This window comes from Rhopalosiphum maidis, chromosome 4 (assembly GCF_003676215.2).
Source record: "Rhopalosiphum maidis isolate BTI-1 chromosome 4, ASM367621v3, whole genome shotgun sequence".
NCBI classification, from domain to species: Eukaryota; Metazoa; Arthropoda; class Insecta; order Hemiptera; family Aphididae; genus Rhopalosiphum; species Rhopalosiphum maidis.
Genome location: NC_040880.1, coordinates 10,054,533 through 10,082,221, shown reverse-complemented (window position 1 = coordinate 10,082,221; position 27,689 = coordinate 10,054,533). Strand labels below are relative to the sequence as shown.

The following is a 27,689-nucleotide window of genomic DNA, read 5'->3' as shown; positions in this document are numbered from 1 at the left end:
TTCCTTTGCGTCGAGACCGCAACACTACTGCAGTCCCTGAGACACGGTGGACACGCGACGAGTCTAGTATACATTTCCGGCAACGGTGACCGAGGTATTCCTTTACTTATATCTATACTTGCAGAAAGGTACGTTAATCTGATTCGTGTTATTACTATTATTATTATAATTTATAATCTTAAACCGTGAGCCGTGACTATATTATATTATATAGAAATTCTGTCGATAAAATGATTATTTTGGTTTTCATTTCACTTTGAGCTGTGTATTCTTTTGAATTATCGCTTATCGATCTCATCGCGAATGTTCTTTATTTTTGTCTTACTCACATTTCTGATGAGTGATTGATTATTACTGATTAGTTATTATGTATAGCTATACGCTTTGTTGTCATTTCAATCTTCGGACTCTGTTTCGTTTAACTCTTATCCCGAATATATTATTTTTAGTTAGCAACTTTTTCAAACTTTACAAGTATAATTTAGGTTTAGTTGCAACGTTATCGTTAATATTGTTTTACATAATCTTTCAAATGTTATTAATTATTTTTAGAAGTTAATAATTTCGATTTTTGGTAATATATTATAAAATATTTAATTTAGTAGGCAACAAATAGGTATATTAGCTAATTATATATTTACTTAGGCGACTACAAAATGCCCCAAGATTAAATTAATAACAGATAATACCTAATCAAAAGTAAATTTTAAAATTTTTTGACTTTACCTATAGTTATTAATTTGCTTACTCTATTATAACAAACTGCCAATATAAAAGGTATTAATATTTTAGTCGTATTTAAATATCCAATGTTGGCATACTTAGAAATACTTAGTATAGATGTTTAAAGAAACAAATTAGGTATATACACTGAGCACCTTTTTAAAATAAACTACTAAAATATTGAAATTACAAAAATATTAAGTGTGAAAACTTTCTAACCATTATACAAAATACCTAGCTACTATATAAGTATATTCATAATCATAATAAGTTAAAACAATATATATTTAAGTAAACTATAAATAACTTTTTTTAATTTTTAAATAATAATATAATTTTATCATCAACATTTTTTTTTTTTAAATTAAATGAAATTATATGGGTAGTGAATACTAATTATTCTGTAATATCGTATAAATATTAGGTATGATCTAAATAGATTATTTGTCTGAATTTTACATAATATCGGCCTACTTTTCGTTTTTTTTTGTACTGCCTGTACTATATAGTATAATATATATTGGTATTAAAGACCTAAAAGCCCATAAATTAATTACAGTTAGAGATAATATAATTAATGAAAATTACGTACTTGAAAACATTATTTTTTAACTTAATTTGTTTCATCAATAATTGTAAAGAAGTAAATTATTTACATAAATATAATTTGAAATTTAAAAAACTTAGATTTGAGTTAATGATAGAGAAAATTAGCAACTTTTCATTTTAATTCCAATAATATTTAATAAATATAATGCTTCGAAGTTAAAATGTTTACTTGATTTAATTCTTAAAATATTTATTGTGTTTTTCTCGCTGTTGATACTTTACTTTCCCAGTCGTTTTATACCTACATCATTACAACTATACATTTATCTTTTGTCATATTTCTTTGTTCTCTATTATATATATTCAGTGCGTAGAATTAAACATGAAAAGATACTGTTCTGTTGTAATAATGATATGTTCATATCAATGTCAAAAATGCAATAGTAAAATATATGCCTTACATGTTCAATTGAAAATTGAAAAGAACATTGTTTTATGTATTGAGGTGAATTATGTTTAAATATGTAGCTTAGAATACAATTTTATCAATAAATTATGTTTAACGGAAATTTATAAAACATTTCTTATTATAATCCAAGTCCAAAGTAAAGCCGGTTTACTTTTATCGAGAAATTCATTCCATTGTAATCTAAAATCTTCCTCAATAAATAATACATTTTTAACAATGATAGTGAAATATTATTAACATTGGAGATACTTGTGGTATTATTTTATTTTAATTTAATATATTTTATACATGTTTAGTTTTTATGATTAGCATAATTACTTAACTTGGTTAGTTAGGCTTAGGTAAATATAACAGAATAATTAGAATTGTAATTAATGTTTGAGATAGGTTACACAACTTTAACCATGGATACATATTTAATGTTAAAATTAATTACCATTTTTATTGTATAATTAATTTATGATAAAATATAAGCTTTAAGTTAACCTCATAAAGTAATATACAACCGAAAACAAATGATTTATACATAACTTTATAACTATATAGATGGTGTCCCGCGAGGATTTATTATAATATAAAGTGATGTAATAATGAAAATTATATTATTTTGCTATTTAAAATTAATATCCACTAATTTTAACGAGATATTTTGTTCCTATAGTTTACTGCAGACTTTACCGTACAAGATGTTTTTATGTATTACAGGAATATTTATTTATTTATTTATTTTATATTCTATCACTAAAGCATAATATGTAATTAATAGTTAAGTTTCCTAGGATCAATATTAAATAAATTATTATATCTAATCACCTAATAATTATTTATTATCAAGAAATTTAAAATAAATATAAATTTAATGAAAATTATAAATTTTCTATAGGTATTGTTATCAATAGTAAAACTTATTAATAAATAAATATATTAAATTGCTTGTATTTATATAATTTTTTTTAAATATTTATAACAGTGGCTAGAGTAACATATTTTATTATCTACTTATTTTTCATTCTGTAATTGAGATATCAAGGTGAGTAATGTTATGTTATGTTTATATCCTTATTTTTTTTGATATAAGAATTGTTGCATTAAATTTTATTCTTTTTTTTATCAATATCCATATTTGCATAGAGATACGTATTGGGTCCATTTTATCTAGATGATATAATTAGGGCCCATTTAGTAATAGTAATGGGTCACATGCGTCATGCATATCATTTATTTCTATAGCACTAATAAAGTTATCTACTTATTTCTTACTTTACATCGTAATGACTACGACATAAATTTAAAATTACTACTTTCTGAAAGTAAAAACCACTGTTTACTTGTAAGTCATTTTCTATTAAAGAAGATAATATACACAATCTACATTTTTATTGAAATTAAAAAAAAAAAAATTTAAATAAATATAAATAGGTTTTAATTTTAAAACAGTGATAATTATAACGGCAAACGCAAATTATTGTGTATACTATACCTATTACTACCTATAATATCTATCAGCCAGCGAGTGAGTGTATCTATATAGTGTATGTAATTATATTAATGTACTATATCTGTTTTTGATGAACACTCTACACACGTTTATATAGGTTTATAAATGTCTACTTAGAGTTATTCACCAAAATTGAAAAGATTTACTTTCAAAATTATTACTAATAAAGATCGTAGTTTTTCTATATACGTATTTTTTTAAATATTTTCTAAGGATACTATAGCTGATATTTATTATACTTATTAATTGGAATTGTTAAAAATAATATACGCTATTGAATTTAAGTGAAAGAGGTATCTGATAGAGGGCCCAGGTCTTTAATTTTAAGAGAAATTACTGGACTTTTCCCAGTCTTTCGGCGAATCAATATGCGCCTGTTTGAAGAAGTTATTATATAGTATGATTAGTATGTAAAACATATTTTATTATTTTAACTAGTATTAAATTAACCATACAGTGTATAACAGTATAACATGGAATAAAAGAAACCTCGATACAAAAAAAAGGAAATTTTGATATTCTACTTTTTTATTACTTCCACAGATTATTTTCTATTTTATTAAAATCAATAACAACTAATAAGTTGGATAGGTCACTACCTAGTAAAATTACTAGTAACTTGAGAAATTGGCTTATTTACCTACATAAACAGTAAATGTGATAAATATGTATTATATTATAAATAATTTAGTCACTAATATAGATATTATTTAGCGGTTTATTCATTAAACTAGTATATCACATAAAAACTAATTTATATCTCCAATATTGTAATTTATAATTAACATTGTTGTTTCTTACGTCAAGTATGGTAGCATATAACATGAATAATAATTAATCAGATATCCAATTTAATGAAAATTATTTATGCGCTCAAATAGAAATATATAGGATAGTAAGGTATATACGTATAAATATATTATTAATATACCTGGTTTTTTTTTATATCAATAATGATAAAATTAAAACAGTTTAATTTAACATACTAGATTGAATTATTAAACAGACTTGATTAATTGCAATTATAGATTAAAATTCCAGCCACAGATAGATACGGTTAAGAACATTATTTGTGTTCTTACTTTGGTTTTTTTATACAAAACGGAATATTAGCATTTTTAAATTATAACATTTTACATACTCATATAACTTACATGGAAATTTAAGTATCGTAAGAAAAAATAAAACATATAACTTTCTTAAATTTCAGTATGATAATTGGTTAATTCACTCTTAGTTATTTGTAAATATATATTACATTTTCAATCACGGATAGGTAAGACTTCTTAAAATTGTTAGTATAATTAAAAATTATAATAATACTATATATAAAAAAAAAAAATCGGCATTTAAAAGTTAACATTCCATAAGCTATAATAGTTTAATACGAAAACAATTTGTTTTAATGACTATTTTACAATAAACATACAGAAATGATTTTAAATTAGAAGTACAACAATTTTGTTGTATGTATGGCAAATGCTATATTATAATTTATAGTTATAAATTAGTAATATGGCCCGAATTTTCACTATTTTATCACTTATTTATCTAAATTAACATAATATAAAAACAAAATACTAAATTTAAACATAGATTAAAGATATTAAAAAATAATTTAAAGCAAATATTATGAAACGATATTTCTTGATATAATATTTTTAACTTCCTAATTTACACTAAAAGCTCGTACAATATATACATGTACCTACGTATATGCATCAACAATTAATAAAATTATCTGCAAATATAAAAATATTCTTTAAAAATTTAAAAACATCGAAAAATTCGAAATAAAAGTTTTACCTTTAAAGTATTTACTATATGAAATAAATTATATACTTGAAATGCATCGTCTTGGATCATCCAAAAAATAATGCATTTTGCATTAAAATGCTGAATCAAATTATTCAATTACTTAATGTACCTATGTAAAAACTAAAGAGCTTGAATTAGTTGAACTGCTGAAAACAAAATATACTTAGTAGTACTAAGTATATTTGGTATAAATATGTGGTTGATATATGTTGGATCAACTATTATTGTATAAATAATATGTACATGTAAATATTAAAAAATTATAGTGAAATTTAAAAAACGTAATTATTGGTATAGCTTAAAATTCAGTTAAAACTTATAACTTATAAGTTTAATAGTCTTACTAAATACTTATATTATGGCATATTGAAATTTAAGTATGTTAAATATTTGATATTTAATTTTAAGACTCTTTATTTTTAACGACAAACCGAACCTGAGCAGATTTTTTTTTTTAGTTTACTAAGCTCAAAATGAAACGAACCATATTTAGCTATATTGGTTATTGTTATTATATAGTTTTTATTGTTCGTACCTAATTTAAGATTTAAAAAAAACAATTGTTTTTAAGTTATTTTAGTGATAAAATTTATGTAGAAAATTGTTCACAAGAAAATAATATAGGAATCGTAAAAATGTATATTATTATACACTAGCATCATATCATTATTTGAATATATATATATATTAACTACAAAAAAGTCAACTATATTAAAATTAATGTTTTTATAATACCTAACTTACAATTTTAGAAAATCATAAATATAAATTTAGTAGTTTGAAGAAGAAATCTGTATTTTTATTTGAAGTATTTTTAATATGTTTTTATTATTTTATTAAAATATACGTGTCTGTATAAATTAATTATGGTGGTAGTATAATATTATATTTTTGAATGTTCAGTTAGATATTTTATACGTCTAGTTATGTATAGAGACTAATTAAAGAAATTAAATTTAAATTGCTTAAGACAAATAAAAATAAAAACTAGATATTTAAATAATAATAATTATTATTAATAAACATTGATATAAAAATTGTTTAGGAAGTCGTGGGCTTTTTGGGTGAAAATATTTACGTTGGACCTATACAATTGTTTAGCATTATAGTTATCAATTCATATAGGACACAAAAAATATGTCGTTAATCACAATTTTATTAACGTTACTTTTTTATCTGTTGCAGGCATAATTTAGCATATCTAATGAAACATTGAACGCGTAGTAATTAAAAAATGGGTAACCCATCAGATCACGTCGAAACTCCACTTACCGGTGGATATCTGCTGATTGTATTAGCCGAACCCAGGAGTGCTGAACACAAATTAGCTATATTGAAAAAACTCACAAAAGGTAAAACGAAAAATAAATAATAAAAAAATATATACATAAATAAATATACTCTAGACAGGTTAATAATATGGGTTTATTTCGAGAGATAAAATCATGTTGGGGTGGTGTATGTCTGGGTATCATATCTATTTTAAAAAGTTCCGTCACCAATACTCTTGAATGACATCAGTTAAAATTAAAATAAACAGGATTATACGTACGCTGAAGTTAAAAAATCGATGAAATAAAACTAACATTAAAAATGATGCCGAAAACGTATGTATATAAAATAAATAATCCTATACAGTATACATTATTTACTATTCAAAACAAATAATAAGTAATAATAATAATATACTTACAATATATAATAATTAACTCACAGAAATTATCGCTTAATCTTTACAAATCTTTACAAATTCTTTGCGTTTATTCAAATATTTGTGTCATAAAATTGTTTAATTCAAAATTATAGTTTGTAGTACTTTGACAGGAGATTTTTATTATTATTCAGTCTGAAGTAAAAATATGACTACTCAGGTCTTGTAGGTATTTTAATAGAACTGTAACATGTGTTTCAATGTTGCCGCAATCTGTTTAAATATAAACTGAATCCGCTCACGACCCCTTCATTTGGTAGTAATTTTAAACGAGAATATGTATAGTAGAGGACAAAATGTGCATGTCAAATGAAGACGTTGTGTGTTAAAATAAAATCTTATAATTATAATATATATGTTATATACGATACACTATATATGTTGTCATACAATTAACATGCTGTGCCTATATAATACGTTTATTGTAGGTACATATAAATATAACATATATATGATGAAATATTAAATTTTCAAAATTATATTGATTTATGTTTTTTTTTTTTTTATAAAAGGAGATATATTTTTATTTACATTCATATAGGTAGGTTAATATTAATACCATGCGTTTTCTCAATAATTTCGTTAAAACATTAAAATAGTGTTTAGAAAAGTAATAATAAAGGTAACGAAGTGGCCATTAATAAGTATTTTTTAGTTTAAAATATTATAATTTATGCGATAACTAAAGTATTTTAAAGACAATTATTTAATATTTACTTATTTTATTATATTTAAAGTAAAAGTTTCATTATGTATCAGCACATTTGTAGCACAGTAGATAATGAAATAAAAAATCTTATCTATACCATATTATTAAAACTTTTTCCAGTGTATATACAATATAGTGTATAGTGTTTATTTACAATAAAATAAAAGTAAAAACAGTAAATAATGCAAACCGACTTTTATAATGTTATATTACAATTCACTATTCATAAGTAATTACATATTATGTATAACTGTATAAGGCGAGCAAAGCTAGATAATTGAATAGCCATATTCTAATCCTGTCCAAAGTTTGCTGTGTTTTATTTTATTTTTAAAATTGTATATTTATTATATAACTTATTTTAACTAAATACAAACACTAAATTATGAACTTATGCATATTACAATATAATTGTATATAGTGTATTCATAGCTAAAATAAACTTAGTAAAAGAGTTTCTATTTTTATTATACTATACAGTACATATTATAGTGTGTATATATATTATAACATAGAAGCAACAAAAAATAACAAAAATAATCAATACCTACTATTTGATATAGGTAAAAATTAGACGTTTAATACATAACAAAACGTATTTATATTCAACTAACACCTTGGAAACGTTGACGTCACGAAGAAATGTTCAAATGACAAATTATTGTTTTATATTCTTTAACTTTCAAGAAATAAATTACAATATATTATTGTAATATTATGTCCATATTTATTTTTTTATATTTAATATTTTAGATTGTATTGATTTTCTTACATCTGCGTAGTTTATCAGACTTATCTAACATGCACCTTTATCTTTAAGCGTATGGTAGATCCTTTTATTTTTTAAACATATGAGTAAACCTATTTTTATTTACCTATTTTTTTTCTTGATAGAATTAATTATTGTTGACTGTTTGTTATTTGCAGTCGACTGTAAACTTATAATTCTAGAAAGGATGTTTTTATGGGCATTATTAAAATTGCGTGCACAATTCGAGTAAAATATCCTCCAAATGTAATCTATTGTTAAAAAAGTAGTTAAAAAAAAGTAATAATAAAATGATAAAAAAAATTCATTTCATTTTTTCATTCTAAAACATTATTATTGTTTATTAATAAATATATTACTCAATAAAACAAATTAAAATTAATTTTGTGATAAAAGTTAAAAGTTATTTTATTAAAACTCAGGAAATTTAAAAATGGTGTTTAAACCTTTGATGTTTTGTGTCCTATATAATACAAATAAGTATTGATCTCAAAGGAAGGAGGATTTACGACAATTTGATTCGTTGTGGTACCTAACTAACAATATTATTTTAGTTAAAATCTATAATTAATCTATAATATGTGAAAAATTAACGTAATCAACATTTTAAAATAGTAAAGTTAAATTAATTCGTAAATGTCTAACTGGAGCTAGAAATATTGACAATTGTTAAATATTTATTATTATAAAATTAAACAACACTGATCTTTAGCAGTAATTTGTATTTTTTTTTATATAGTAATTTTATATTATTCATTAAAACGTTTGAACTTTTTAATTGTTGTGAAACAGTTTGAGGTTTGAAATTTGTGTACAAGCTGTTACTTGTAATGTATTATTATATATATTACTATCGATAAAAATTGTTAAAACATGAATTCATAAATTCTTTATATGAGTTTATACAATTTTCAAAACGTTTTATAAATTTTTTATAAAGTCGAACTTAAATGCGTTTTTAAAATGCAATAATGTATTACTGCTTTCAAAATTCTTAGTGTAAAATATAAATAAATAGTAGTACGCCCAATGTCTATACTTCTTTTTTGTTATTTATTTATGTTTTGAATTAAATTTTCTATTTTAAGAATTTATTAGTTGGAAATTTTAAATTATCTTGGTTTATGAATTAAAAATTTTTCAATGTAGATATTTTCTTAAAAAATCAGTGTGTTTTTTTAAGTATAATTATCTATATAATATTTAAAATATTTTATTAAGATTAAAATTCGTGTTATAGGATAATACGATTGGTGTTAATACATTTAACTAATTTTCCCATCTTTATAATAATTGTATATTTGTATATATTTTAATTTTATTATTAAATTAGTTGCGGATGACTTGAAAATATTATACTACGTGTATATATGTATACAAAGTGTGCACCAGCTTGGCAAGAACACCCTAATTAATTTCTTTATTTAAATTATGACCTTAGAAGTTTTTAAGTATATACTTTTTTAGACTATATTTTCAAGTTCTTGACATTTTAGGCCATTTAAAGATTTTACTGAATGCAAACAACTTTTTTTCAAATATAAATATATTTTAATATTCTGAATATATCGAAATGGATCTAGGACAATTCGCCATGGCCATATCAATGTGGTTGTTTCGCCATAGACATGGACATTAAATATTTTCCAATAATATAATAGTAAAGGTTAAGAAATAATACATTTTTAGTATTTTCATCATATTCATAATTTTCAAATAATATAATTATAAAAGTAATCAATAACCATGGTAGTATAATATAAACTATACCTTTTAAATATGAAATTTAGTCTCTACTGTCATATTGTTGTACTAGATATTATAACTGTAGTCATTTATCTCTGTATGAATTCATGATTTACAAAAAGTTCTATTACGGCAAGATTAAAATTGTATTGTATTATTAAAATTAATATTATCATAAACAAACATAAAACCATTAAACACAAATATTTCACGACCACGAGTCGACATTACTTGAGGTTTCGTTATGTTACCTATTGACTTACTAATATACTGTGAGTTGTGTCGCAAGATGAGAACTGATTAAAACGTTATTGCCACAATATTGTAACTGCGATCATCGTCGATGGATCATAGACTATGAGTAGGCATAGGTTTAAAACCTAAAATTCAATAATATCAATAATAATATAACATAACATTATACAAGGTGAATTTTAAGTTATTTGAGTTTAGGTGTATACAATTTTTGACCGCGGAAAAATGTCGTCCCTATGATGAAACGGCTCATGATAAAATGCCCTTCCGGCGTAATGGTTACAACTGTTTGTCCCATTTGGTATCTTAATTATTAAGCTTTATGTATCTTTTATGGATAATAGACTAACTATGGTAATAAGTTTAAAGACGTGGTGATTTTAAAGTTAAACTAATCAATATTAATATTTTAGCATTTTATAGTTTGTAAAATGTAAATATTTGCTAAGAAATAAGAACGCTACTAATAAAAGATGAATACATTTTATACCGATATAATATATATATTAAGTATTTACAAAACTTTTTCTGTTAGATTCATCGAGTATTGTTTTTATCTATCGATAGTCAATCCAAAGTAATTGATTACAAATTTGGTTTTGGTCAAGCATTCTATCGGATAAGAAAAAATACAATTTCTTTGATTCGCCAATCAATCACTAATGACATGAAACATTAAAATGCAATTATTTTACTGCTAGTTTAATAACGGTGGAGATCATTTTTTTTTTTAATTGTTTTTACACAAGAATATTTTGTAAATAACTATACTATGCATCAATATTTAATATATAATTTATTTACCATAGTGACATAGTGTTCTTTATCCAATTAATTTTTGTTCATAACGTGCAGAATTTATTTATAACGAATTGTATTACCTAATTTAAAATCGATAAAATATATCCAGTTAAGATACTTATAAATTCCGTGGTGACAATGTAGATGGTAGTTTATTATCTAACCTAAAATGTTTGGTAGTCAATGGAGTGAAATTAATTCTATTTTGAATATTTAAACTTAAAGATTAATGTACTATAATATGTTTTGGCATAATTTCATAATTTTTAGAAAAAGTTTTAAACCAAAACTTGCCGAATTTTATTTTATTTTAATTATACATTATTCATTACAGTACGAAGATAAATAAAAATTATATACCAGTAAAAGCTCCATGATAATAATAAAAGTTAAAGAAAAACCATCAAATAATTTTAATTGCTTCGAATTTCTTGTTTTTTTTTTTTTGTTGAATATGAAATATATGTATAAATTTTAGATATAACAGCAAAAATAATCGAGATATCGAAAAATTCAAGACATTAAGTTTTTATCTAATTTTATATAAAAATAAAATATTTAATAGATAATTTTTTTTAAAAAAATTGACATAAAAGTTTTTTTTTATTATTTCTGCCTTTCAACATTTCTTCTATATTGGATGATACAGAAAAAGTGTTATCTTTCATACATGTAGTAGTTTTAGCAAAATGTCTTAATGTCTTAAATTGTGTTTAGCTTGTCAATTATTGTAACCACAGTAACTTTCTCCTAATTATGTGGTTTGTCATCACTCTTGCTTGGATTTTCGATGGTTTTTGAAAAAAATTGTTATCTCTCCATGTTCTTACTGTAATAAAAATAATACTAATGTACTTTAAACAATGAAAAACGTTATTTAGTGTAATGATAGCTTCAAGGATATTTCAATGTAGTTTGAGATAAAGAAAATTTCTTAATAACTATGTTTGCCATAACAAGAATATTTTATTCTAAAATATATTTGTAAACTATACTATGTCATAAAAATGACGAATTTTAAATAATTAACTGAACAAGTTATAAATTGAGTTAGAATTTTCTATAAACTTAAGAGCCTTGATATGTAAGCTCTCCTTGTTTCTTCTTTCGTACATTGCGCTTGCGCGTACCAATTAATTTACATTCAGCAGAACCAACCTTGTGTTATTAGCTTAAATATTACAAGTAGTCAGTAATTTTACCTATAATTGAATTTAAAATTAAGAACATTATTTGCGTTCTTACTTTGACTTTTTTACAGTCAAGTATTAGAATTTTTAAAATATAACATTTACAATTGTATATACTCTTAGCTTGCGTACAAATTTAAATACCGTAAATGCTTACACATAGACAATGTTCTTAACTTGAAGTTTCGTATCAATTTCCTCATGAATATTAATTAAAGTTAACAACACAAAGTTGATTCTGTTGAACGTAAATTTGTCATGTTACGTAAAAACACAAATATTGTGCTGACATTTTCTTGACGAAATTGTATATCAGTTATAAACGCGAAAGCATAAATATTAAACATACCTAAACAATTTTATTTTTTTTAACCATTTTTAGAATATTGATGATTTTTATACGGCTTCTGTGCACAATATATTGAAATATTAGATTGGTTAATAAATACCAATTTAAGTAAAATGTTTATCTTATATTTATATAACGTGTCTTACCCAATACAAAAAGATAAAACTAGCATAAATTTCGACTTGAATACAAATATAACTAAACACATAGGTAGTTTTAAATAGTATCAAAATAACATTTGTATAAACTCAATAATATAGGTAATAATATTTAGCATAATATATAATCATTTATTCATAAATTATTATCATCCATACTGTACCATTAAATATTTCTCAAAAATAGTTTCTATTAATTTAATTATAAGAAATACAAATTGAATGCAATTATATTTTAAATTTTAAATAAAAACACATTTATTGTACTAAATATGTATTAATCTTTATAATAATTAAGTTAGTCTAACTAGTAACTACCTATACAATAAACATAAATAAAATAGTTTTAATTTATATGACGTACCTAAATGAATTTATGTAATAATCAACCATTAGACCGTTTTGTTAGCTGATTTTTATTTCATAATTCGGTCAATTATTTGGCTAGGGGGGGTATTTATACAATAATTTCAACGGTGTAATATTTTTTATTTATTTCAAGTCAATAATATAAGTACCTACTTTAAGTTTTGTAAAATATTTATTTTTATTTTTAAATGTCAGCTGTGATTTCACGTTTGTTAAAAAAAAAATAAAAATTTCTCATTCCTTTGTATAAGCAGCAAATGTGTATAAGATTAACCGAGTCTAACAAATAATAAAAAGAAACTATACTGTAATGACCATCTAATTTATGTTAAGGCATCATCTTGTCTTAACAATATTATCACATATTATGTATCACGCGTTTTAAAATAACTATAGGTTGTTTAAATTGGTACGTTTCTGTAATAGACCGATATCCTAAATACCTATTATTACCATATTATGGTCACATTATTACATAATGACTGCTTATAGAACCTTGCGTGTAGTAGTACTTTATATAGGTACCCCGATTTGTATATAACAGTTTCGTGATAAAAGCCAATTATTTTATAAATACTGTTTTCGTAAATGTTATATATTATAATAAGGACCATTAAATTGCAACAGAGTGAAAATCTTCTAATTCTAAGCATTAATAAATTCAACAATTTTGCGAGAAAAATTTTTCTGTTAGTTTTTTCTGAGTGGAGATAGAGTAGGTCAGGTATTGATTGGGCTGCAGGACTCAGCGATGACGTTGCCGAAGAGCCGGGCGTGGCTTATCTGACTACAACCCTCCCACCCACCAAACACACACATACACAAACACACACACACTCACACACTATAGGTTTAACGGTATCAGCTGGTGTCCATTAGCATTACGCAATATCCGTACAAATGTCAGGTCAAGTGATCGACGAGTACTTAAAAAAAGATAGAGCAAAGATGAAAAATAAAAATCAAGCCCTTTTAGGTTTTTCATTTTACTACACAGTTATGTCCTTTGTGAATATTATGTACACATTATGACACTATGTGATACATTCCACAACTTGCACTTCGTAGACACTATAATGACAGACATAAGTACAGTCGGTCATAGAAGCTGAGCTCGTTAAACTTGTCGGCTATCCATTTACTTAACCCATACATATAGGTGCATAAAAAAATTTAATGATGAACATTTTTATTATATTTTAAATGTTATAAGTATGTAATATTTTAACGTGAATTTTACGAACTATGCTTTAAGTATATTATAAACTAATTAGTCAATACCCATTACCTACTAACTGTATAGCTATAGCTGTATAGGTACTGGTGTTAGTCTTAAATTTCCTTAATACTGTTTTGTTTTTATAGTGAAATGTTTAATTATTTTTATATAGTTAATAGTTTACTATATGTCTAAGTGGGTGCCTAGTCATCATAATTTTTAGTAGAAAGTATTGGTAAGACAATAGATTTTTACATAAATTATCATAAATTATTATTTATATTTAAATATAACTAAATATTATAGTTATTTTGTTATGTTAGTAATTGAAATTATGAAAACATTTATTATAAAAATAAATTAATAGCAATAGCCCTTGATCAATATTAATTATTAAATAAGGAAATGTGCAAAAAGTTATGGATTATTTATGATACATTTTTATTTTAATTACATATAATAAGTTATCCAACATTAAATTAAATCTGTTTATATTTAAATAACATAATGATGTAAGTAATATCTTACTAGAAAAAGGAAATAATTTTAATTTTTAATTAATTGATTTGTTTATTTTTATATAATTTAAGAAATTATTTTCTTTTTCAAGACTATAATATGAACTCTTAATGCTATTTAAAAAAAATGATCTATTGTATGAAACGTTTTACGTCAGCAGTTAAAATGTATTACTTTTAAATTTAAAAAAATATTTTAATACATTTAGTTTATAAAATGTTTGGGTGTTGGTGATTTTATTATCTATATATTTTATTTTATCCTTAAAAAACCTTCATGTATTAGAGTTATTAAAATTAGATTTTAATTTGAATCTTTGAATATATTATAAAATACATAGTGCAATGGAAATATACTATGAAAATTTGGTTTGGCTTAAAATATCTAATACATTAATTTCGTTGAAATATTGATTGTTTTTTCATCCGACTTAACTATAAGCTAATTAAAACAACAGTCAATCGATATAATCCGATGTATTGTGCTTATACAAGTTGATACTGCTTATTCTTTTAATTATAAAACGCATCGATTTATATGTAAAGAAGCTATAGAAACTATTTTTAGACAAAATGATTGATTGATTGACAACTAACAATGGTTTCTTGTTCCAAATATAAATTTGTTCTGTGTAAAACAAACACGACAGACTTATCTATAAGTAAAACTTAAATAAATCTAAATATTATAAGGTAAATATTTTTAAAAAAGTTTTAAATTTTTTTCACGTTTATTCTTATTTAATTTTAATCTAATTAACCTTGTCATTGATAAATAATTTAAAAAATGTAGTAAAATATGACATACAATCATACAGCAATAAATGTAGATAAGCATTATAGACGTACAAAAACATCACCTCAATCAGATAAATCAATGTGACCTTAAAAATATTTTTAATGCTTAAATGCTATAAAAATGTCAAAATATACTATAAAAGAAATATGTGAAAAAAATACGCAGACATATAAAATACAATTGCAATAGCAGTAATGATAAAAACAAAATAAATTGACGTACTAAGAAATTTTAAAAATTAAATCAATTATATGATTTAAAAAAAAAAATCAAAATAATAAAATCTGTAGTTATCTTATAAGTCTCCAAAAAATAACAAAATATGCAAAATATGCAAAATGAAAATAGAAAATTATTTTTTAACTCCTATAGATGAAACTGATTTCTTCTCACTTATCTATATTTTGGACTTACTAGAAAAATATGATAAATACTACAATATTCTAAATATATAGTAATAATGGTTAGTTTTAAATAGTATATCTATGTAACTATTCTAACCATCAAATTAAGTACTTCAAATTAGTGGTTTTTAGTATTTTCAAGTATTATGATTTAACAGTTAAAATATAAAATTATATATAAAATTTATTTTAATTTTTTTTCATCCTTTTATTATTAAAAATAGATATTATATCCCCGTTGAAATTAAAATTATAACAATTATTGTAGGCGGTAATATCAAATGAAATACTCTACATATACACTAAAACACGTTTCACTTATAATCTATTATTTATCAAAAATTACATGGTAAATATTGTTGTGATATTCAATAAAATAATCATGTATTGGTTAATATTTTAGGGCTTTCGTGTTGGAATTATGAAGAGAGTGGTGTTGAAATAGTTACTGAACTCAATGCTATTGTTAATCAAAATATCGAAGGCGAAGAAGGCAAAAACGGTATATTTATGACTTTATTTTATTTTTATAAAACAATTTTAAATAATAGTTTTGTGAAATATATTTTAGGTGAACAACTTTTTCAATATGTAAGTGATAATTTAGTGGCAGAAATTCTTATTAACCCTCAACATAGTACATTAGTACAATGCGTAAGAAACTTATTGGCAAGTTTTACTAAGTATAGATGCATCATTCATGCAGGATATTCGTTTACAGAAAATGGATCATGGATCCTTCAGGTTAGTTAATTTTATTTAATTAAGTATATATTACAATTTAAAGGAATTATTATTATTATTAGTTTTTATTTTCTTATATTATTTTAATACTATTATGTGCAAAGGTACTATACATTATTGCGAACAAAATGTATATATTTATTTTATATTAAACTGATAAAATATTGAATAATATTTATGATTAAAAACTATAGTTTCAATGATTAAGTTTATTTAAATATGTTTTTGTAATTATAGGATGGTTCGTTTTCTGTCACCGACTTCTTAGATGCATATAAAACGGCTGAAGCTCAGCGCACAATTAGGCTTCATGAAAACAATATTCGTATTGATCTTCATTGTTCTGCAGACGCTGATTGGAATCAAGTTAGTCGAGTTAAGGGCACGCGTTTTTTATTAAATCCGCCAGAAAAAATAGTTGACAATGAATCAATTGAATCAACCGTAAGATGGCTTTGTGATAAAATTGAAGTAGTTGAACTTGATACACTACTGGAAGGGTCACAAGTTGTTGGAAATATCAGATTTAGTAGACCTACGCTTTATGTGTTTCCTGCTGGTCAAGGTGATTCCGCTCTATTTGGCATCAATGGATTCAACATGTTAATCGATGGAGGAGCGGGAAGAAATTCTTGTTTTTGGGGTTTCGCAAGACATTTAGATCGGTTAGATGCAGTACTATTAACAAGACTCAACAGTAGTAATTTAGAGGGAGTTGCATCATTTCTAAAACGAAAAACTATGTCCTCATTGTATCCACAAATAGGACATTTTTTCTGTAACTTCAAGGTAAGAAATCTAAAATGGTGAATTATTTTATATTCACATAAATACTATCAACTTTTGTGAAAAGTGAAATATAAAAAATTATGAATAATGTATTTAAATTAAATATTTAAGTTTAATAAATTAATAGAATGCGCAGAAGTAGGCATTGTAAATGTTCAGTTTCAATTAATTGCAATTAACACAACGCTTTATCTAAAAATGAGCTAAAAAATATTTTATACAATTGTTTGTGTAAAATCAATGTTTTATGTAAACAATAATTACTTTAAATTTATAAATCCAATGTTTATTAATTAAAATTTAGATGTAAAATCTTTACTTAATAAAGATACTTTACTCTCATAAATTACTAGATTTTAAAAATCTCAGAAAATTGTATTATTTGTTGGTAAATCGTCATTTTATTATTTAGAGTACCTATATTTTTAATAAAATAATTTAGAATAAAAAAGCTATAAAAAGAAATTAATTTTCTTTCCCATCATTAAGAAATAATATGACAATAAATATTCACTTTTGTATTTTATATTTACAATATATCTTTATTTTCAGACAAGAAAACAAATATCATCTCCAAACATAGATGATAAACAAGATGTTCTATCAATTAGTTTAATAGATACAGCACAAAGCATAATAACTGATCTTAAACAATTGCAACTTCGTCCGCATTTATGTTATCGAAATATAAATTTAGAGCCAATCAATTTATATCATAAAGTTGGTCATGGAAAATTAGATATGTATGTATTAAATCCTTCTAAAGATAGTAAAGAGGTAAAAGACTTTTTGACAAAATGGAATGAAGGTGATCAAAAATTATTCAATCCTACAAAAGATTTACAGTTTCCATTGCCTAACGTTATATCTGTTTGTACACTGTTAGTATGGCAACCAGCAAATCCAAACACTACAATCACTAGAATTTTGTTTCCAGGAAGTAGTCCTCAAAATAAGATATTTGAATCTTTAGAAAGAGTCAGGCATCTTGAATTTTTAAAGCATCCATCATGTTCTCTTAAATCAATGAGCTCAGCTACATCAGTAACAGTCAAATCTCAAACAACTAAGAAGACAGTTCTTGAAAAAATGATTCCAGGTGAAACTAAAACCATTAAGACAACGGAAAATTTAGAAGTATCAACATCAGCCTCAAATTCTGTTATACAAACAGCTATAATACCAACAGTACCCAAAGAAGGAACTCCAAGACCAAAGTTTCCTGTTGAGGCAGAAAAACCAAAACCAAATGTGAAGACAGTTATAAAAGAAACAACAAACACGAAATCAAAAGTTGAACATAAATATAGTTCAATTAGCGCAAAAGTAAATTCAAACAAGGTTGTTCAAAAAAGTACAACTACTAGAAAAACATTAAAATTATCATCTAAATCTCCTCCTACTGATAAATCATCCCCCACTACTCCAATTGAAAATCAAGATAAAGCTCCTAAGACAGTTAAACAAGTTATTAAACCAAAATCAACAACTAATACAACAAAATCTCCTTTAAGCACTCCTACTAAAAGTAAAAAAGAGGAAGCAAATCGTAAAGTTTTGGTTTCTTCAAGAACGAATTCTGGTTTAAAACGAACTCCAATAACTAAAAAAGAAACGAAACCAGCCAATCCAATAAGTACCGAAATTGGAGGAGTTTCTTTGAAAAAAGATTCAAATATAGTTTATAAATCAAGTTTGATCAGTTGTGATAAAGATAAAAGCGGTGAAGAAGAAGACATTTTAATAGTAGAGAAAGTAGCAATTACACCAGAAAAACTTTTGACTCCTGATGGAAAAAAAATCATTGCAAATGAATTGGATGGGATTTTAACAACAGCTAAAGATATAGTAATTAAAGAAAAATGTATAGAAAAATTATCTGATTCTGGAGCCACTACAGCCCCCACCATGCCAGAAGATGAAAAAACAACTGAATCAAAAAAAGAAAATGAAATTAATGAATCAGACAAAAAAATCGAAGAGGATAGAAAAGCTAAAGATGCATTAAAAACACCAGATGAGGTGGCCGATTTACCATTCCATGAAGAAGCAGATGAACATAAAAAAAAAGTTACTGAAAAAGAATTTGATACAGAAATTGAAACACAAGAAATTGTACAAGTGGAAAACGCCGAATATGTACTGGTATCATTAGATTCATCTCCAGAAGCATTAAAACGACAAGTGTTAGATACAGTTAATTTGTTGGATGCAGAACTTGATGAAGATTCTGATAAAGAAGATGAAAATGTAGAAACAAAGCAAAGTAAAAAACATACTGATATTGATGAAAAAACTAAATTAATAGAACATTTATTAGAGTCATCCAAAGATTTATGTGAAATCACTGACAAACTTGATGAATTAAAAAAACAAAACAAACACGAGGCCACCAATCACCAAATTCATGATCATTTACAAACTTATTATCACGAAAATAACGAAAAAACTACATTAACTACAAAAGTTTCAATTGGATCTGAGTCTATCACAAATGAACAAAAATGTATTCCAGAAAAATCTAGTGATAAACAAGATTCAAAGGCGTCTAGTAAAGCAAGTTCAGTTTGCGATGATCCTGTTAAATCTCCAGTTCATGAAACTATAAAGTCCATTACTAAGGTTACTAGTAGATCAGGATCCATTACAGAAGAACAAGAGAGTATTCCAGACAAAATCAATGAGAAACAACATTCTAAAGTATCTAGTAATGAGGATTCAGTTAGTGATGAACCAGTCAAATCTCCGATTCATGAAACTACTACGTCATCTACGAAAACTCCAAGTAGATCTGAATCTATTACAAATGAAAAAGAAAGTATTCCAGACAAACTCAATGAGAAACAAGATTCGAAGGCATCTAGTAAAGCGGGTTCAGTTTGTGATGAGCCTGTTAAATCTCCAGTTCATGAAACTACTACATCATCTACTAAAGCTCCAAGTAGATCAGAATCTATTACTATCGAACAAGAAATTATTCCAGAAAAATCCAGTGATAAACAAGATTCAAAGGCACCCAGTAAAGCGGGTTCAATTTGCGATGAGCCTGTTAAATCTCCAGTTCATGAAACTACTACGTCATCTACGAAAGCTCCAAGTAGATCTGAATCTATTACAAATGAAAAAGAAAGTATTCCAGACAAACTCAATGAAAAACAAGATTCGAAGGCATCTAGTAAAGCGGGTTCAGTTTGTGATGAACCAGTTGAATCTCCAGTTCATGAAACCATAAATTCCATTACTAAGGTTACTAGTAGATCAGGATCCATTACAGAAGAACAAGAGAGTATTCCAGACAAAATCAATGAGAAACAACATTCTAAAGTATCTAGTAATGCGGGTTCAGTTAGTGATGAACCAATCAAATCTCCGATTCATGAAACTACTACGTCATCTACGAAAACTCCAAGTAGATCTGAATCTATTACAAATGAAAAAGAAAGTATTCCAGACAAACTCAATGAGAAACAAGATTCGAAGGCATCTAGTAAAGCGGGTTCAGTTTGTGATGAACCAGTTGAATCTCCAGTTCATGAAACCATAAATTCCATTACTAAGGTTACTAGTAGATCAGGATCCATTACAGAAGAACAAGAGAGTATTCCAGACAAACTCAATGAGAAGCAAGATTCTAAAGCATCTAGTAAAGCAGGTTCAGTTTGTGATGAACCAGTCAAATCTCCGATTCATGAAACTACTACGTCATCTACGAAAACTCCAAGTAGATCTGAATCTATTACTATCGAACAAGAAATTATTCCAGACAAACTCAATGAGAAACAAGATTCTAAAGCATCTAGTAAAGCGGGTTCAGTTTGTGATGAACCAGTCAAATCTCCGATTCATGAAACTACTACGTCATCTACGAAAACTCCAAGTAGATCTGAATCTATTACAAATGAAAAAGAAAGTATTCCAGACAAACTCAATGAGAAGCAAGATTCTAAAGCATCTAGTAAAGCAGGTTCAGTTTGTGATGAGCCTGTTAAATCTCCAGTTCATGAATCTACTACATCATCTACTAAAGCTCCAAGTAGATCAGAATCTATTACTATCGAACAAGAAATTATTCCAGAAAAATCCAGAGATAAACAAGATTCAAAGGCACCCAGTAAAGCAGGTTCAGTTTGCGATGAGCCTGTTAAATCTCCAGTTCATGAATCTACCACATCATCTACTAAAGCTCCAAGTAGATCAGAATCTATTACTATCGAACAAGAAAGTATTCCAGACAAACTCAGTAAGAAACAAGATTCGAATTCATCTAGTAAAGCAGGTTCAGTTTGTGACGAGCCTGTCAAATCTCCGATTCATGAAACTACTACGTCATCTACGAAAACTCCAAGTAGATCTGAATCTATTACAAATGAAAAAGAAAGTATTCCAGACAAACTCAATGAGAAGCAAGATTCTAAAGCATCTAGTAAAGCAGGTTCAGTTTGTGATGAGCCTGTTAAATCTCCAGTTCATGAAACTACTACATCATCTACTAAAGCTCCAAGTAGATCAGAATCTATTACAAATGAAAAAGAAAGTATTCCAGACAAACTCAATGAGAAGCAAGATTCTAAAGCATCTAGTAAAGCAGGTTCAGTTTGTGATGAGCCTGTTAAATCTCCAGTTCATGAATCTACTACATCATCTACTAAAGCTCCAAGTAGATCAGAATCTATTACTATCGAACAAGAAATTATTCCAGAAAAATCCAGAGATAAACAAGATTCAAAGGCACCCAGTAAAGCAGGTTCAGTTTGCGATGAGCCTGTTAAATCTCCAGTTCATGAATCTACTACATCATCCACTAAAGCTCCAAGTAGATCAGAATCTATTACTATCGAACAAGAAATTATTCCAGAAAAATCCAGAGATAAACAAGATTCAAAGGCACCCAGTAAAGCAGGTTCAGTTTGCGATGAGCCTGTTAAATCTCCAGTTCATGAAACTACTACAACATCTACTAAAGCTCCAAGTAGATCGGAATCTATTACTATCGAACAAGAAATTATTCCAGAAAAATCCAGTGATAAACAAGATTTAAAGGCATCCAGTAAAGCAGGTTCAGTTTGTGATGAACCAATTGAATCTCCAGTTCATGAAATCATAACATCCATTACTAAGGTTACTAGTAGATCTGGATCCATTACTATCGAACAAGAAATTATTCCAGACAAACTCAATGAGAAACAAGATTCTAAAGCATCTAGTAAAGCGGGTTCAGTTTGTGATGAACCAGTCAAATCTCCTATCCATGAAACTACTACGTCATCTACGAAAACTCCAAGTAGATCTGAATCTATTACAAATGAAAAAGAAAGTATTCCAGACAAACTCAATGAGAAGCAAGATTCTAAAGCATCTAGTAAAGCAGGTTCAGTTTGTGATGAGCCTGTTAAATCTCCAGTTCATGAAACTACTACATCATCTACTAAAGCTCCAAGTAGATCAGAATCTATTACTATCGAACAAGAAATTATTCCAGAAAAATCCAGTGATAAACAAGATTCAAAGGCATCCAGTAAAGCAGGTTCAGTGTGTGATGAGCCTGTTAAATCTCCAGTTCATGAAACTACTACGTCATCTACTAAAGCTCCAAGTAGATCAGAATCTATTACTATCGAACAAGAAATTATTCCAGATAAGCTCAGTAAGAAACAAGATTCGAATTCATCTAGTAAAGCAGGTTCAGTTTGCGATGAGCCTGTTAAATCTCCAGTTCATGAAACTACTACGTCATCTACGAAAGCTCCAAGTAGATCTGAATCTATTACAAATGAAAAAGAAAGTATTCCAGACAAACTCAATGAGAAACAAGATTCGAAGGCATCTAGTAAAGCGGGTTCAGTTTGTGATGAACCAATTGAATCTCCAGTTCATGAAATCATAACGTCCATATCTAAGGTTACTAGTAGATCTGGATCCATTACAGAAGAACAAGAAAGTATTCCAGAAAAATCCAGTGATAAACAAGATTTAAAGACATCCAGTAAAGCAGGTTCAGTGTGTGATGAGTCTGTTAAATCTCCAGTTCATGAAACTACTACGTCATCTTCTAAAGCTCCAAGTAGATCAGAATCTATTACTATCGAACAAGAAAATATTCCAGACAAACTCAATGAGAAACTAGATTCTAAAACATCTAGTAAAGCGGGTTCAGTTTGTGATGAGCTTGTAAAATCTCCAATTCATGAAACTATTACGTCCACTTCTTATGTTACTAGTATATCTGGTTCTATTACTGTAGAACGAGAGACAATTCCAGAAAAACCTATCGATAAACATGATTCAAGAGAATCTTATAAAGCAGCTTCAGTTTGTGATGACGTAGTAAAATCTCAGGTTCATGAATCAATTAAAGTTATTAGTGGATCTGATTCGATTACTGATGAACACGAGTGTAATGCTTCTAACGAAGTAACTGGCTCTGTTAGCGACGAACCAGTAATATCTTCAGTTCATAAAAGATTATCATCTAGTGGTACTACTACAAGTACATTCAATTTAGGTACGTCTTCAAATAAAGTTGATTCCTCAAATGAAGAAATCACATATGTTTCTGTAAAAGACAATCATGAACCTAATACATTTAACAATGGTGTTTTTACTTCTATTGAACCAATAGATATACATTTTCTAGAAAAAAATAGTAAGAAAGAAGTTATTGCTTGTAGTACCAATTCAAAAGACGAATTACTCAAATCTGTATCATGTAATAACAATTGTTCTACTGTAGATAATATTAGTTCGGACATATCCTTCAAAGAACAAGAATCAGTTTCTAAATTATTAATAAGTAAAAATATTCCGATTTGCCTAGATACGGAAAGTACACCAATATCTGACACGGACAAGTATGATGTTGAAACCTGTAGTAGTAAAGATTCATTTAGTCAGGATAAAAATGAATCTGCAACAGTGTCATCAAGTAGTATTAGTTCAATTTGTCAAGAAGTAAATACTCAATCTTCAAAACTTTCTAGTAGGAAAAGTTCTGTTATCGATGAATCAATTGATAAACCTTTAAAATTACAAATTGGGGAAAAGAGTTCCAGTCTTCAAGAAACAAATATTTATGAACCTAACATTGATGATAATAATACTAAAATATTCATTAAATCTGGATCTTTGTGTGATGAATTGCTAAATATGTCGTTTAATAAAGCAACAGAAAATGTTATTTCAAATAAAACATATGAGCAAGCAGTTTCTTCAACATCTATTGCTGAATATACTGAATCTAAAATGGAAGATAAAGTGGAATCTGTGTGTGAAGAACCAATCAAGACTCATAATGATGATATTCTTATAAAAGAAAATTCAATTCCAAGTACACCTAATTCAATTCTCTTAAAAACTGAAGAAGAAAAATGTCAGCCGTCAAGTACGAGTTCTCTATTCGATGAAACACAGAAATTACAAATTGAAAATAACGAAATCATTTTGTCACCTTCTGACAACAATAAAAATAACTCTAATGTAATTGAAAAAAAAGTGAAAGAATCAAAATCTTTAGGTAGAATAGGTTCTTTGTGTGAAGAAATCGCTAAATTTTTAACTGATGATGATAAAAAAATGTCCACTAATATTACATCTGAATCGCCGTGTAGTATTCCGTTAAAAACTAATATTGAAGAATTAAAAGTTAAAACTGAATCATTTTTACATCTTGATAAAAATACTAATGCTTTAAATATGGTTGATAAATCTTTACAACCTAACGATGAAGTTAAAGTTAATGAAAAACGTGATAACATAAATGAGAAAAATGAAAAAAATACAGATCATAGTCTTCCTGCTGAAAATATCACTATTTCTAATATTAAATCCCCAGATATTTCAACATTATTGATTGAAGAAAATAATAAGACTGGTATAATGAATGTTGCTCAAATAGTAGGTAAAAATATCAATGACCATCTTACCAAACATACGGATATTTCTGATAATGAATCCAAAATTTTAAAAACTGTCATTCCAATTTCTAGTATCACTTCTGAAGAATGTATTAGTAAATCATCAAATGTTTTAATTGAAGATGTAGTGAAAGTATCTGATGAGAAAAATATCATAAATAATTCATCATTAACACACATTTGTGTAAACCAACCATTAGGTGTTACTCTGAATAGCGAAGATTTGGGTGTTACTAAAGAGATAGTGATGCAATTAAAAAGAGATGTACACGAAGCATTGCATCAATGTAGTAGTGATGACGAGCGACCATTTACTCCACATAGCGAGTCTAGCATGTCTAGATCGGCAATGAATATTGATGATGATGATGATGATAATGAATACAATAAAATTGAAACTGATGATGATATGGCTGGGTCTCCTATGTCAACTGGACCATCCCCTATACAAATGCAACTCGATAATAGACAAGTGGAAATTAATATGGATTTTAATAAAGCTATTCAGGAACATAGGATTACTAGAGGAGAAGATTTGACAACTACCGAAACAAATGGTAACCTTGTTACAGAAATTAAAACAACTGAACATGATAATATTAATCAAAACCAAGGTACTTCATCCGATACGGTCCAAAGTTGGGGTAAACCATTAGGTCTACCTCCAGTGCAAAGCATTAATAATAACGGTTTTGATCCAATTCGTGAGTGGGGAAAGCCATTAGGTCTTCCATCTCCAACACAACCGGTCCTTGAACTTGGAGAAACTCAAAATATGAGCAGTAAGACTACACCCAAGAAGAGCGTGAAAAAGATTATAGACAACAAACCAATAATTAATGTCATGGGTAAGAATGTAACAATAATTTTTTTTTTTTTTTAATATTATATAATATTTATGTAATTTACGGGATATAGAAAAAGTTAAATAAAAATTATATTTTAATAGTATATTGTTTTTTCAGATAAAGACGCACAGAATCGAATCCGACGATCGGAGTCACCGAGTAAACTCAGGAGTCGATCATCTAGTCGTATGTCGAGAATTAATCCCGTTTACTTGGATCTTATTTATGTCCCACATCATGGAAATTCAAAATATGTATCTGCTGACTTTTTTAAGCGCGTACGCGCTAGAAATTACGTTTTTAGCGGTACTGACCCTAGTAAAGAAGTCTTAAATGCCTTAATCGAAGGCAAACAGGCTTGGGAGGATCAAGATTTAGGTTAGTATAATATAATTGTTAGAAATTAGTTCATAATTATAATGGAGTATATTATAATAGAAGTCACCATAATACCGACTTATGATACTGATACACTGGGTCAATGGGTGGCAGAAAATGAGGAATTGCTGACCAAGTTGAAGATTGATTTAAGTCCTAGCGCCAGCCGATGCACGATCAAATTACAAGATCATAATACCAGCTGCTCCGCGTATAGACTAGAATTTTAATTAAATAATTATAGATATATACTAATGCGAGTAATGAAATAGTCTTCGTCCATCATATTATTAGAAATATATTGTTAAGTGTGATAACTGATAACTGTCTGTCCATTTTACTTCTTAATGAAATGTATGGCTGCTTTATATTATATTATTAGTGTAAACAAGTACAACAAGTATATTCGCTTCCGTTCTGATTTTTTATTTTTTTGCAGAGCGTGCGAATAAACAATGCACATTAAATTACAAGACTGGACAATCCATCCTGGGTAGTTCTACTTTTTCATTCTGTTTCATATGAAAATTTTTTAATAAATTTCAAGCTACTTTTTATTCATTCACATTTTTTTAGTACTAACATCAGGCGCTTCTATTTCACTTTAACCAACTTTATTATTGTTCAATAATTACTTTTTTTCTTAAAATATTAACAGTAAGATACGCAACGCATAATATATGCTTTATAAGTTTTCACTTGAATATGTGTATTGTGTAATGTAAAAGATAATGAAAATAGCAGATATTTTATCATAATATAGTTTTTACAAATTCACTTTGGGAATTGGAACTTAAACATGTCGAAAACGTTATGTGATGAACATTTTTAATAATACATTTTTACGAACTGACTGTACGACAGGGTAATCGGAGAGACCGTTTAAAATCGGATAATAAATTGCTGAATAACCTTTATACCTAATATGTTTTAGTTATTTAATTTTTAATCCCACAAACAATTGTT

General features: G+C 26.4%; 1 protein-coding gene across 3 annotated transcripts; it reads left to right on the top strand.

Moving 5' to 3' along the window:
- Positions 1-27,689, top strand: LOC113550000 (microtubule-associated protein futsch). 3 transcript variants are annotated; one of them, XM_026951570.1, is made up of 9 exons: positions 36-128; positions 6,243-6,409; positions 16,458-16,556; positions 16,626-16,798; positions 17,036-17,587; positions 18,140-20,792; positions 20,949-26,345; positions 26,463-26,723; positions 26,784-27,689. In XM_026951570.1, the coding sequence occupies exons 2-9, from the start codon at positions 6,292-6,294 to the stop codon at positions 26,951-26,953; spliced, it is 9,423 nt and encodes a 3,140-aa protein (XP_026807371.1). In that variant the 5' UTR covers positions 36-128; positions 6,243-6,291; the 3' UTR covers positions 26,954-27,689. The 3 variants fall into 3 exon arrangements, with proteins under 3 accessions (XP_026807370.1, XP_026807371.1, XP_026807369.1); XM_026951569.1 differs by having other exon boundaries at positions 1-94; positions 18,140-26,345; XM_026951568.1 differs by having other exon boundaries at positions 18,140-26,345.